General features: G+C 36.9%; 1 protein-coding gene across 2 annotated transcripts in view; it reads right to left on the bottom strand.

Annotated features, from left to right (window-relative positions):
* The window catches only part of sema4ba (sema domain, immunoglobulin domain (Ig), transmembrane domain (TM) and short cytoplasmic domain, (semaphorin) 4Ba), a 56561-nt gene that overhangs the window by 4447 nt on the left and 36912 nt on the right, over positions 1-15202 (bottom strand). For both annotated transcript variants that reach the window (XM_032584949.1, XM_032584940.1), the window contains exons 3-14: positions 8044-8204; positions 7780-7843; positions 7212-7310; positions 6559-6670; positions 6147-6263; positions 5761-5918; positions 2173-2354; positions 1657-1807; positions 1211-1421; positions 692-807; positions 214-371; positions 26-111 (exon numbers count right to left, since the gene is read on the bottom strand). In XM_032584949.1, coding sequence (XP_032440840.1) covers positions 26-111; positions 214-371; positions 692-807; positions 1211-1421; positions 1657-1807; positions 2173-2354; positions 5761-5918; positions 6147-6263; positions 6559-6670; positions 7212-7310; positions 7780-7843; positions 8044-8204 — 1615 coding nt within the window. The remainder of the gene's footprint in view (positions 1-25; positions 112-213; positions 372-691; positions 808-1210; positions 1422-1656; positions 1808-2172; positions 2355-5760; positions 5919-6146; positions 6264-6558; positions 6671-7211; positions 7311-7779; positions 7844-8043; positions 8205-15202) is intronic.

Raw genomic sequence — 15202 nt, 5'->3', positions numbered from 1 at the left:
GCTATTAGAGGAGCAGTTCACCTACGTGTTGGAGGATGATTAGGAACCCGTGGGCTTGGCTTCTTGCAAATGACTGATGTATTTGCTTCATCTACATCCTGCTGCTGAGCACTGAAACACATGCATCAAATCATTAGGGCTTGTATTTGCATCATCTAATATTTGCATTTCATACTGGGATTTAGCCAGAATATTGTGCAGAGCGGGTCATACTTGCTTGCAGGAGCACTTCTGATGTCTACGCACTGCCCCTTGTTCCAGACACAATATGGATCCCTGGAAAGGATGCACTCCCCACAGCTCTGATAATTAGTGCAGTTAGCTAGTGGAACCTCCACAAGTTCAGAGAGAGATGAAACATAAAGCCGACCCTGGAGAAGACAGGAGGCAATAGACAAATGTCTGTGTGACTTTTTTATTGACTTCCATGTCCACTCCTGGTCTTTTTTTTTCAGCCATTTTAAATAGTATTTATTTACCCTGATTTAAAAATGGAAGTTTATGTATGCTGACATTCATCCACGCCTAGTAAGTTTGCAGATCCCACTACAAAAATGTATCATTTGCTTTAGAGGAAAGCTCTTTACCACTGGGGAAATTTTTGAAAAACTTTTTAAGACGGTTTAAGTTGTATAATGAGAAAGTTTTAGAGATAGATTCAACATATTTATTTCCAAGCATCTCTCCTTACCTTCTCAGTGTTCAGCTCAATTTGGTGTACCGGTTTAGAGTCATGGAAGATTACCATCTCTTCAATAATGTGCATCTTGTTTTTGATGTTAATGGCCTTATGGAGTCTTCCATCATCTAGAAAACACATAGCTTAGCTTAAAATGAGACAAGACTCATGTTAAAGGGAACATCTTACAATTTAGAGCCAGAAAACAGACCCCCTGAAATGAATCATAAATAAATAACAATCATTCTTTCCATTGTTTCTCAAGTCATAGAGACAATTAAAAATCATGTTCTTTTATAACAAGCACTTTTGAAGTCATGGTACTCTAAATTGGAAACACCGCCATACTATAGAGGTGTTGATTTTGCATTTATAATATAAAGAGTAAAAATGTTAGACTGAAAACAACCTGAAAAACCTGAAAAGAACATTTTCAAATTGTAACACATGCCATTAGAGACAAGACATATTTTTGTCTTTAAAAGGCATGCTTGAAAGCACCGCCTTCAATACTGGTGGAAAGTGCCTTACCTGTGCCAATGAAAAGAACATTGTACACCTTTTTAGCTGTCTGGACTCCATGGACTACAATCTGCGTGTAGCGTACGTTACGCTTCAGCAGGAGAGGTTGGCTGCGAATTACGCTGTCCATCAGGAAGTGGTCTTTGACAAAATTCAGCACCTTGTCTGGCATGTGCAGCGAGGAAGAGATACCCATCCCTTTGGCAGCATTTGTAATACACTATGGGGGCAACAAAACAAGTGATCTTATTTACATATTCTATCACACTTGATAAAAACACAAACAGTGGTTTGGTAGAATCTTTATCAAATAGCAGTCCGGTCATTAATCATTAAGATCATAACTGATGTGCAGACCAAAGCATGTATGTCTTGCAACTGACATTTACTCTGTTGTATGTTGACGTTAATATGTGTTCAGGTTCTCCAGCAGAGGGCAGCAAATATGTACTCACAGCTCCAGGCCGAGGCTCCGGGACAGGATGATTGTATGTGTACCACTGCTGGGTCTCTCTGTTGACCTCACGGTAGCGCCCATTGAAAGCCTTTTCCACTTGGTCCATCGTGAACGAACAGACTGCAGAGCTTCCTGACGCACCTTTATACCTTAGTGACAAAAAAGTTTCATAAAAATCCAAAAATATTAGAAATTGCCCTTAAGATTCCACAAAAAGTGTAGATTTCTAGCAGGAATATTCCAAGAAGTAGTACACACAGTTTTCTCTCATACAGCATCAAAATCAGAGTCCATGTAGAGTCATCTCTAATTTGAACTCATACTATTATTATACTCCCTACTTTCCGAAGGGACCACATTAATTTCTTGCCTACCAATCGTACTCATGTTAATATTACACCTGTCAGATTTAGATGTCTTAATATAGACTTTAATCTGTTTTGAAATATGTTTTACATACTGGAAATATTTTGCTATATTTTTTTGGTATGGTGTTTTAAACATTTATCCTCACCACTGAGATGTGAAGACTCCATAAAACATAGTGTTCTTCCAGTCCCCAGGACTCGGCGTAAAAACAAACATGTCTTGGATTATATTGAAGGGAAAACCATCATCAGGCAGCGAGCACAGGAGCTGGGCCTTTAAGAAAGTGGTCCACTTCTTCTGTAATACCCTCTCGCCTCCAATGTCGCCCTACAAGACAAACACTGGAGGTTAAAAGTCTTTCTGGCTCAAGGTCAGTAAAGGGTGTAATAGCATAAATTAAAGTTCCTGAAGACCTGTATGGAATATTCAACATTGTTAACATGTCATTTCATTTTCTTTTTATTTGCCCTTTTCTTTCTGAAAGCATAGACAGAGTGTATTTGGTCCAAAGTTGGATCTGATTAACCAGAGAAGCAGGAAAAATATTAACCCCTTATGGGCTCAATCAGCTTTGCCTCCCACTGAGATTTACCCCAAGGCAGAATGCTTCTAGGTCATGAAAACAAACTACATCATCATAACAGGCATAGATAAAACACACTTGGTCCTCTGAAGAGGGCAAGTGCTTCTAAGTGAAAAAGAGAAAGAAACAATGCCCCCCAACAACCTCTCTTCCCTGACATAGTCCCTCTGATTTGCTGCCCTTGGCATAATCCTTTATAGTGCCATGAGTGACACAGGATCTTGTTGACATGAGAGCTAATTTAGCAATGCATGCTCAGAGACAAGAGTGGAAGTTTGATGTCTGATCTGATGGATTCAAGACTCAGATGTGAGTGTTCCCACATATCCAAAACGATGAAAGGGTGATGATCAGAAGACGGGAAAAAAAACAACACCTGAATGATCTAAATGACCTAAAACCTTGGTCAGGTGCCCTCATAGGAGACTACTGGAGCCCTGCTGGGGATGAAATGATCCATCACAAATACTGAAGCAATGACTGTGGTTATTGCAGCAACCCAGGCAGATAATAGGGAACATGCATCCCCATGTTTTATAATTTAAAGCTACTGTGATCTTAAACTGACTACTAAATAATTGAAGCAAATGCATTCCATTCATTAATCCTCTTGTAAAAGCACCCCTTGTTCGAAAGGCATCTCATGGACAGGCCAGCTGCCAGAGGCAGCTTTCTGGGAAACAGAGCAAATCACGCAAATGAGAACACACTTTGTTTTGTTTGTTCCCGGCAAAACATTATTTATCCAGGTTTGCCCCGATGATGCAGAGCTAAAGCAGCAAACACCTGAACATGCATAATGACAGAGAAAGCAGCCTCTGCAGAGATTTAAACTGGCTTTGGGGAGATAACAGAAACAAAGCGTAGATTTCAGTATTTTATTTAAACCATTTGTAGCCAATTATACCAGCTTTTGTTTTTCTTCTGGCTTACATTCTACACTTAAGGATTCTTGTTCAAGTTTGTGGAAATTCCCTTGTGGGTAATCCGTACCAGGAAACTTTAAGATGAGTTCCTCATTTTACAATTTCTGAGAAAACTACATGAGTGAGTGATTACTTGATTCTGGTAAATGGAGCCTTTAAACTGAATGTTTGGAAAACTTAAGTAAATAGTTGAATAATGACAGTTTAAACCTTCTGGGCGATGCCTGGTGGAGATTAATGCCCAGGAGTTCAGCTTTGTCTAATGTCAGTTCAGTCTGTAAGCTTGAATTAGTCATGTTAAATCCCCCAAAGAAATATAAACATTTATAGAAGTTCAGTATATTTCTGTGTATCTTCACATACTTACATAAATACTCTTAATTTGACTTATCTATTTTATAATTTGTAAAAAATCCTTCCTAAGAATTACTTTTATCTTTCTGTGTCCATCACACATCTGAATAATTTATTAATTAATTCATTTATTTATTTATGATAACAACAACATGAGATGGAGGACCGATTGAAAAATTAATAAAACAAATGTACTGACTCAAATTCTACAGAGTATAACAATTGGGGAAAGTGTTTAAGTTTGCTGAATAAAAAATTAACAATATGTTTTTTAGGTTGGTTAAACGCTTTTTTTTTTTTTATAAAAATTTTTACTGCTTGATCAGAGGTTTAAAGAAAGGCCTTGAAAGGCCTTCATAACTGCCAAACAGCTTGGGCAGAGGGAAAGAGAAAAAAACACAAAGTCTGCCTCTCTGTGGTTCTGCCTGCCTAAAGATCCCACTTAAAAAATTAAGAGTTGGTGCTGCTTCTTTGGCTTGCAGGATGTTAGGCGGTGATATGGGGGGGGGGACACTTTTAACACTTTTTTTTTTACCCCTCCAGGGGTCTTTTGTGGGCTCTAGTGTCCTTACATGAAAGTAGGCTGACAGGAAAGGGGGAAGACATGCGGCAAATATCGTCGGGTCTGGGAGTCGAACCCGCGACAGCCGATTCGAGGACTCAAGGCCTCCAAACATTGGTCGCGCTATCCCCTATGCCACCACGGCACGCCCCTACTTTAACACTTTTAAAGAAAAGCACATTTGTCAAAATTCTGACAAATGTATCAAAGCGATACGCCACAAAAATATCTATGTAGTCTAGCAAACTCATCAGGTCTGGCTCTGACTCAACCAGAGTTTCTCACTGGTTCTTCTCTATGGGTTGTGGTTGAGTCTCTCCACACAGCTGGCAGTTTCCGAACAGAAAGCCAGCCAATCATATGAGGACTTCCTGAGACATGCAGCCAAGTCATGTTGGTGAACAATTATGAAATATATTTTAGATATATAATGTTTCCTTGCATGTTCTTTAAACTTAGGGAGGAAGAAAGACTGTAAATAAACATTCACTAAACACTATCTCCTGGCTGGAGTTGCTTCGTTTTTCAAGTTCAAATAATGTAATTATTCCACTGAATGAAAGGACAGTCCAAATAAGGTTTAACAAATTAATCATTCAATTTATGGATAATGCATATAAAAAAATACTTTCACACATCTTAGTAGACAGTCAGAGACTTTACTTGAGAGACATTTTGGGTCAAATAAATGTTGATGCATTGGAGAAGGTGTAGGAGGGCTACAGTGTAGCATAAGAGGTTACATCTAAATCTAAAAAATCTGTGAATAATATTTTCATGGTATTTGTAGAAATATTTCTGGGTGAAAGGTCACCATACAGTTGTCTGAGCTGCAATGATATTATTATTTCAGAAGCACATAAATACTTGCCGTGTTTAACAAATATTTTGTAAGGTCAACATTCCACAACTGATAAACTCAAATACTACAACTGAAGCGGCTGTGTCTGTTTATTGAATCCAGATCTGAAGACAAACATTTGTTCCTTAGGAATTTAAAGATGAGATTTGGAAAAAAAGGAGAAAAAAAAAAAGAATCAAACAAAGCGAACATATGGAAGGGACATGATTTCCTTATATCACCACCCAGTAGGAGTGGAAGCTACACAAGATGTATTTAAGCTGAAAGCAGAAGATGATACATGTGCATTTAGAGGAGGCAGACTGAGAACAAATACATGAAATAGACAAACAAGCACTCGCCTCCATCTGGTTCGATATAATCCTACAGTGACTGCAGGGCTAGATGTTGCTTAAGGATATAAAAGCATCCTCAGATGGAAATATCTGCCCTGTAGTATCACTCACCTTACACACGCGAGCGATGCGTGACACGACAGTGTTGTCAAAGAAATCAAACTCCTTCCCTGCTTCACTGAAGAAGAAGTAAATCTTATCGTCATCGCCCACAAGGTTGCCCTTGGGCAGGCTCTCCTGTATGTAAGCTGAGCCAACAAAGGCTGGGTCTGAAAGGAAAGTAACAATACCGTCACACTGGGATCTGGGAACATACATCCCCACTGCTGAGTGAAATCCACATCCAGCAGGGACAGAAGATGGTTTTCCATTGTAGACTGATCACGCAGCATTTCCGGCACTCTGTTTTAAAGCTGAGTATTTATCCATTGTACAATAGAAATGTTATCACTGAAAGATATGATAAAAAGCATTGCTACACAGCTACATCAACATACCTTGAAGCCAGTTGAGAGAGTTTTCGGTTTTTAGAGCAGTTCCCTGACTCAAGCTTTTGTAGATTATGGGTTCATTTCCTTGGAAATTACTAACTGTGCCGGCATACAGCTCCCCATCTGCAATGCAGACAAGAATGATCACAATGTTTCTCCAAAAGAAAAAATGTTTCTGCGTCACATAGTAATGAAATCCAGAGAATATCTTCTAGTTTTTATCGCTGACATCATTGAATATGCATCTTGAAACTTTTAACAAAGCTTGGTGGTTATCAACCCCTTACTCCCAAATTTCTAAGTTTTGAAACACATTTTTCCAAACTAGCATCCCTTTATGGATATGTTTGTGTCATTCCGTCTTGGATTCTGCTGGGTAACACAACCAGTGTGTGCTCTTCAATTTGTATAAACCTACCAGCCATGATGGCAGTGGACTTGTACTCTGGGTTGAATGGGCAGCGGCTGCGTCCGTCCTCTGTAACAATCTCACCAGCATTACTTTTGACAAACGAGAAGTCCGCAGTCCTCTGAGGGGCAAGCACACGTACACACACACCACATGTGATAAGGGAATTTGAAAGGCGAAGCTCTAAGTAACCTCTCTGTCAGATTTTGCTTTAAAAGGTGGTCAGTCTTTGGCCAAAGTTGAAGTGCAGGTCAGTAATGTTTGTTTGTTCTGGCTTGTTCTAAAAGGCACTAAAAGATCTGAAGAAAATGTATAAAAACCAGATCGATTCTTATGTAATCTGATTACATGCATTATATATTTTGATCTTATCCCCACGGACATGCAAGCTAATAAAATAATGCACGTATATTGTATCTGACTGGTCTGAACGTCTCACTCAGACAGAATGCTGAGCGAGTAGAGAGGCAGGATGTGGGATGCATCAGATTTGAGATGATGTTCCGCTAAAATCAAATAAATGACTCCCATACAAAGTCCTGTATCTGACTAATCACCTTTTATGAGGGAAAACAAACATTACTGTTGTCTGTAAATCTTAAAGAAATGCAGAAGCAAGACTATTGAACAGATGGGATATCTTTGAAAGAGTGGAAACTTACAATGTAGGCACACATTGGGCTGAAGGCGTATGTTCCGCATACGTACAGATGAGTGCTGTTCATACGCAGTAAAATCTTTATGTAGTTGAAGCAGTCCCTCTGTTTTAAAAAGACAAAGAAGAAGAAGGGTTTATTGTAAATTTTCCAGCTGCTATACAACAAGTAAAAAGCAGCAATGTATATTATATTAAATTATACTATATTGCATAGTATAGAGATTAGAGAAAAAGGCACAAAGTTTAAAATAAAGATCAAATGCTTCGTTTTTGCATAGTAATTTGAACTCCCTGTTTACACAAGCTCCATTTCCCTTTGCTAACATGCTCCAGTGTCAAAGGTTCAGATCTAAAGTAAAGAAGTTTAACAAAAGTGCAATAAAACTGTATTTGAAAAGGAAGGGGAAAATCCATTGTTATGAGAAGGAAAGTTCCAAGATGACAGGAAATGTCCAGGTTTCTTTCCTGGCCTGGGCTTTGTGATTCAGCAGCAGTCAGAGCTGAAGTTCAGTAAATAATGTTTGAGCCATGTGAGTTCAGCTGTGTGCACTTCAAACCAACAGTTGACTCGCCTGAAGATCTTTGCCTTTGAAACTGCACTCGTCTCTCTTCCTCTCTGGAGTTTTCCACTGTGAGCTGCAGGAAAAAAAAAAATGCTGTGGTATTTAAACTATATCTTTAACACTGTAAAGCATAACATTCCGCTTGCACTCTTGTGATCTCTTAATCCCTATTGCCAAATTTCCACCTTACATGAGGGATTCAAGGAGCTACATTCATATTTATATGCTTAACATCACAGTGCAGTTTAAAGGTTGCAGCATTCAGGCTCTTACACTTCTTTGTAGGTTCGCTGCACTGATATCAGAGAGGTTGAGAGCAAACAGAATCTCCCGGGCACCAATATACAGCATGTTGTCTTCACTGCTGAGCAGGAGGGAGGTGAAGTTGAAGACCCCGTTGGCTGAAAAGCTTCTCGTTGTCCTTTCCTTTGCATCTGCTCAGAAACAGAAAGGTGGTCAATGTAAGTAATATTAATTGTGTTTTCTTCAATCACATGTAAATGCATTAAGTGAATCATCACTATGAACATTTCAACAGGCATATATGATTTGACATCTGGTATAGCAGTAAGAGCTACCCTTTAAAATAGCAGGAAAACATAAAACAATTACAGCTTAAACATTCAAAAATAGGTTTTGGGAACAATCATTTCAAAAATAAAAATAAAATACAATGCTTGGTTCAGGACATAATTTTACTCCAATTGTAGAAAAACATCTCCTTTTGAGAATTTTGATTCTGAAAGTACGTAGTATGAAATTCAATTAATTACTAAATATTTAGTTTTGAGAATAATGTCTAAAGGGTGAATTATTTACAACTGTAAGTATACAAAAATAATATTTATAGCAATGTCTTCTTATGCACTAGTGGTGGCAGTTAATGTCCTTATGTACCGATGGCAAAGCATCTGCATTGTAACTTATACACTTATGCAGTGATGAATATTTGAGTACAAACCCAGAGCAATAATACAATAAGCAATAAAAGTTATCACTATAACATTAGCCCGTAAAGCAGTTAGTTACCAAGGAGACTGATGGTGGATAAATACAGTGGAGTAACATTGCTGACCATGGAGTAAATTAAAATGGAATAGAATCACCCTGGAGGGAAATTATCATATGAAATAATGTCATATTAATTCCTTACATTTGTTAAATCACAACAATAGTTTTTTGGGAAAAAAAATACCTAAATTATTAGTAACAGATTCACATCAAGTCAGGAAATAAATGTCATTATGTGTATCTTTTTTCATGCAGGACATAAAGGCTCATGCATCTGTTACAGTTAAACAGTGTTATTGCCTAAGTGGTCATGATTCAATAAAGAGACAAAGGTTGAATCATCAACTCCCTAAATCGCTGCTGCTGATGATTTATTAGCCCACGTGTTTCTTGGATTTACGGGCCATCAGCACAGGCCCAGCTTGAACGAGTTGCCTTAATTGCATGCCAATGTAAACAGAGCGTGGGAGCTGTTGGAAACTTGAAGGGACTGAACCTCTGCCCCTAAAAATATGGCAACTGAAGGAAAAATAACAGATAAAAAAGCTTTTATTTAAAACTTAATAAGATTATTTTGGATTGTTGGGATTTTGCATGAAAAGAAGAGTCTGATTCAACTATCAGCTACTGCTTTAAGGGACTGAGCATTTAATGAGGTGAAAAGTAGGGACTCAACATCATGTTTCACTCCTAATATAAGCCTAAAACTATTTGTCTTATAAAGGGATACTGATTTCGTTCAAAACATAACTTAATGGAATAACCACATGCAGAAAAAGACAGTGATGCATTAAGTGCAGAATCCAATTGAGTTGTGTTTTATCTGTGTCAGCATCAGAGTAGACTGAACCCAAGATGGTGCTGGCAACAATTTAAGGTACTTTTCTACGTTTAACCAACTCACTCCAGGAAGAGTCTTTAAGTTCTACTCATAAGAAGCTCAATCACCCTGCAGTATGTGTGTCCTAATTTAACCGTGCCTTGGTTCTACAGCAGATTGAGAAACTTCCTTTCCCCCAGGAAAACAACATGTTAATAGGAGTCCATCGCCACAGCAACACTGAGCCATATTGTAGTTAAATCTGTCTGTGAAACCACAAGAGGCAATGCTCCACGTACATCGACCCACAGGGGGCTTTTCAGTAGCACTACAGGATAAATGAACGGCTGCTCTGTTGTATTCTGCAACTTGTTTTGTTTCCTTTACTACAAGCATAAGCATAAAATAGTTTTTTTTAAACTCAAAATATATTCAGAGTTGTTTTCTACAATGAGATCAATTCTGGAAAACTGGTACACTACAGATGTGAAAGAAAAACAACTTAGACAATTGCATATTTATATATTGTTTTTTTGTAAATAAAAAAAATACTTTTATGACTTCATTAAAGTAAATACTCTTTTGCAGTGAAGAGTTTTATAAATTTTGTATTATTTTAACAAAAGGTTGTGGAAGAACTGAAAACAGAAAGCAATGATTAAGTTTAACCATCTAATTTTAAGTTGTAGATTAAATCGAGGCTCGGCTATAAATGGAGATAAGAATAAAACACACATTTGGTAAGTTACTTTAAAACTGCTTTAAATACAGACCAAAAAAATAATCAATTGACATGCAAGTATGCTAATGAGCTTGTAGAAGAGATGCAAATTCAAAATCATTTTTTTAGTTACACTTATTTATGTATTCTTGTGTTTTATAATGCCAGCTAATGTCATCACATGTCACTTATAAGCTCCAGATCGTATCTTTTTTGCACAAAAAGTGGACTTAAAGAAAATGATCTTTAATGCTAGCTTAAAGATTGTTATTTTCAAAAGGTAATTTTAATCTGACAAATAGGCCGACAGTGCTGTCAAACTCTTACATTAAATTCTGTAATGTCTTTTAGTTTTGGTCTGTCACTGCAAGATTAGTTAAACATTTACAAGAGATATAAGGCAGTGGTGGCTTTTATAAATCTAATGGCAAAAAGTGGTTCTCATACTTCTGAATCAAAAAGACTTTATCTTGCAAATTCTGTCACTCTGTCTCAAACTCAAGATAGAATAAAAACCTTTGTGAAAGCTGTCTTAAATTTGTTAACAGGAGCAGCAGTGAAGAACAGAAACATGGTTTTTGAAGTAACTCATTAGTCAACCCATGAGCAGACAAATTTCCCTTCTAATGAGCAAAGTTAACAAGTGGTTTGAACTTCTTTAAAGGAATCTAAGACTAAATGTTTGACCATCTGAGCTCCTTTTCCTGGTGGCATTTCTACACAACACAGTCTGAGGTTCTCAGCAGATGAAGGGAAACATTAGAGTCAAATGGAGGCACTTAGGAATGTATGGACATCTTGTATCTGTGATAGAGAATCAAACAAAGCAGATGCATACATCAGGCTATTACTGACGAGGTACACCAGTATTACTGCAATCTGTCTAAATTACCAACCTTGTTTGTTCTTTTAAGAGTCAAAATGTCTTGCAAGGAATTTAGTTTTCACTTCAGAGATTTGTTTTTATGTGAAACAAAGAAAAACATTTTATACTGAATCATTGTCAAAATTTATGCTAAGTAAGTAAGGCAATAAAAACTATATCAAAATTGTACAATCTTTTTAGCACAAATGTATTCCCATAGCGTGCAAACCCCTCCACAAAATTCCTTGTTTTTCTATAAGATATGACAGACCGTTTAGATCTTACTGGCAAGTAAAAGAAGATGAGGGAATTGTGCTCTGTTGGAGAGATACTGAGGGTTTATCTACAAAAATAACTTGGAAAAACAACAACTATCTACGTACACTTTAGAAACAATGGCTTTGTTGACGTGTACTTTGTACAGATTAAGCTCGCTGATTATTCTAAGACAATTTCTGCTCAAATAAGTTTCCAGCAGTAAGTTTGTCAAATAAAAGTAAATCAGTTACAAAAAAATGTGAACATTATTCAAATTTATACTGAAAGCATTCGAAAACCTTACTGGAAGATGATCATATAGATTTATAAATTTACAGCTAAGTTCTAATGTGTGTTTTTTCTCAAACCTGCCATTTTTTTGTTTTTTTCTCCTTTAATTAAAAGCAATCTATATTACTTCCTCATGTTTATTGAGTACTAATTTTAAAAACAGGTAATGTCACATACTGAATATACAGTGACTATCTTTAGCCGTTTTTCCTTTAACAACAACTGAACACTGAAGAGATTTATGACTAGTGCAACCCAGTGCTGCTTGAATTTGATACATTAACTGAACAGGAATAAATATCGAACTATAATTTTTCTGATTGGCTTTTTACTGATCAACAAGAAAAAAATCACCCTATTCCCATCTCTATCTAATTTATGTGGTTTATATAGCTCTTTTTCTATGTTTTTCATTCTATCTTCTTAGTCTAAACGCTAAATGACATTTAGTAAAGTCCTAAAAACAAAAGATCTTTGTTTTTTAATAATTGTGCTATACTGATGTGAACAATAAGCAGAAAGTGAACAGACAGATGATATATATCCAGTGGCAATTGAATAAATTATACCAAAACATTGGTAGGCAGAGCTGGAGGCTTTACATCTCATCATGTCAGTGATAGTAGACCTCTGATGATGGACTTTGTGAGAGCAGCTTTGTGTGGTTATAGCACTTCATCTGTGACCTTTTCCCACTAAACCATGAACTGCACACTTTGCAGCTGCAAGCAATAAAGCATCATAGGCATTATTATGTAATTAAAATTAATTTCTACAAATGGCACTGTTAAATTTCCTGAAAACTGTCTTAGATGGACTTGAAAATCTTTTTTGGGAACAGATTATTATAAAGTTTAAGGGAGTCCCATTCTATTCTATTGGGTCAGCTTTGATTTGCTTTGTGTATGAATTGTACTATACAAAGAACTTGCTCTAGCATTCTAATGATCAGTGTCTTGGTTGCCATTAACTGTGGCAAATATAATTTTGAACCACAACACAATAGGTCTATTTGTAATGGGAAAAGATGATTTTATAGATTTATTTCATAAAATGCAGGCTACATTGAAGCAGAAGTGAACATTTGCAGGATTTATTAACTGTGGAACATCTTTGAAAGGAAGTGTATTCCTGACCTTTACTTATAGTGATCTAAAGGCTTTCTTTTGTAGAGTCAGAACTGTATTTGACTAAATGGTGCCTTTTTTGTTATTTTCATATCAGCTCATTTACAAGTGAGTTCAGCGGAACATTATCACAAACAAAAACAGGCTTGATTTAATTTGATTTGAATATCACTGATAATATCATAAATAATTTTTTTTACCACTAGGAGTGTGCTTACTGCATTGTAATTGTAATTGTAATGTACTTGCCATAGTTGTCAACATCACCAAAAACTGTGATAATAAAAAAGATACGAGGCCTTTTTTATAGCACAATTCATACACAAGGCAATGCCAAATGCTTCACAGAATAACAAAGGAACATATACAAAGGAAACTAAATCAAAACAAGAAATGTAATAAAACACTTAGAAAATTTTAGATATAAGTAATATAAAGGCAATTTTAAGACAAATAAATACAAAAAAATACAAGGCAATGATCAACTGAACAGATAAAGTTGCAATCAACAGTCTCTGTGCATCTTATGTTTACGAGGTGTCTATTCTAGAGCTGAGGAGTTTAGGAAAATCATGTATCATCTTGTTAATGTTTAACAGTAGACAGACAGATAGATAGATAGCTAAACTTTATTCATCATAAGTTAACATTTTACAAATAGGGTGAAAGAACAGATGTTGGTCCTGGCTGTGGCATCAACACTTTGGATGAGTTGCAGGGACCTCATATATATTTTATACAGAAACCAATTCAGGTGCAGGTGCATTATTACTGAAAATAATCTACTGATTTATATATAGATGTAATGTATGTTAAAATTAATGTCTGATTTTATGATAAAACCTTTGTTTCTTACTTTGTGGTTTTTTGCCTCATGGAGTCTAGATTTAGATTACTGATCCCTAATTATCAATTTTTGGGACCAGAAAACAGAGACTTGTTATTTCCTGTCATATGCAAAGAGATCTTTCAGTACTTCACAGTCTGAGCTACATGGAACATAGATATAGAATACATGTGGCCTAAGAATGGAGCCTTGACTAACTCCATGTGATCTTTGTTTGCTCAGAAAAAAAAAAGTGCCATTGTCCAATTTGTATCAAGCAACTGATCTTTAAGGGACATCAGAGAGCCCATTCCCAGTCTTCTGAGCATTAAGATGACCTACATTGCAATGTCTCAGGGATCTCCAGGTAATGCTAGCAAATAATGGTTTTAGAAAAGCAGGACTTATTAAAGAAGCAAACTCACAACCCAAAGTAGATAAACAAATCTTTATGTATTCATTACAGAAATACCCACAGAGAAAGCTATATGACTATGGAAACTGACAGCTTACATTAAGAATAGGTTTTGCATTGTGCAGAAAATGTGAGAGCAAAGAGACAATTTCCTACATATTGGACATAAAGAACAAAACTCTGTGTAGATGAATTCCTTGCACTGCTGCTTTCACAGGATGGGGAGTCATTTAAGCAGTGACCACAGAGGCATAAACCTTTAACAAGGGTCAACCTATAGCAGTGTCAAATTGTCTTGTAAGATACAAAACAACCACAGTGGAGCACTAACTGGATTATCCCAAGTATTTTAAAGCTTGCTTTTAAAAGCTCCTCCTGAATGGATAATTGTGTGGGAGAGTGAACCAGGAAAGCTAAAGGACAGGGACTGGAGCATCTGGAGTGCATTATGAAAAGGCCAAGAGGCTGAGAAGTCCCTCTGGCCAAGTAGTGAGCCTTGCTGTTTGTGTTGGTAAACTGTGGGGCTGAATTTTGTTAGTAAGATATTGTCCCTACGGCACCATCTGTGGACAATATCTTTTCTAATTTCTAATAATGTCATGGTGTGAGAACTACAAATATCTGCAAGTATGATGGAAAATGAGGGGAAGGCAGGGTAAAGACATGTTTTACATATTCACATGGCGTGGATTAACAATATAAGCTTCAGTAGTGCGATTTACAACACCACAGTGTGATATTGCAGGAATCCTGCTAATCTGTAAACATAAAGAGCGCTTTGCTCTGATAAATTATTGAAAAGGAACACACCTCAGGAGAAGCGTTTTCTCATGAGGCAGTCCTTGTTCATTCAGGGAACAACAAATGCTGAATTAACCGTAATAATGTTAAGCAGGTGCTGGTTCATCAGGAACTCACCATGACCCCTTCCTCTGGTTCTGGAGCATTAAGAACAGAGGGGCTGTACAGGAGGTCCTGACCTGTTTCTAAATGCAGCACAGCACTAAGACCTTACTATTTGTTCTGAGCAATTACACTCGCTAAGCACAAAAAGCACCTTGTATGCAAAGCAACTTTGCAGAGGTCAGTAGGTACAGG

Source organism: Xiphophorus hellerii, chromosome 2 (assembly GCF_003331165.1).
Source record: "Xiphophorus hellerii strain 12219 chromosome 2, Xiphophorus_hellerii-4.1, whole genome shotgun sequence".
Lineage (NCBI taxonomy): Eukaryota > Metazoa > Chordata > Actinopteri > Cyprinodontiformes > Poeciliidae > Xiphophorus > Xiphophorus hellerii.
This window is presented reverse-complemented; position numbering and strand designations above follow the sequence as displayed.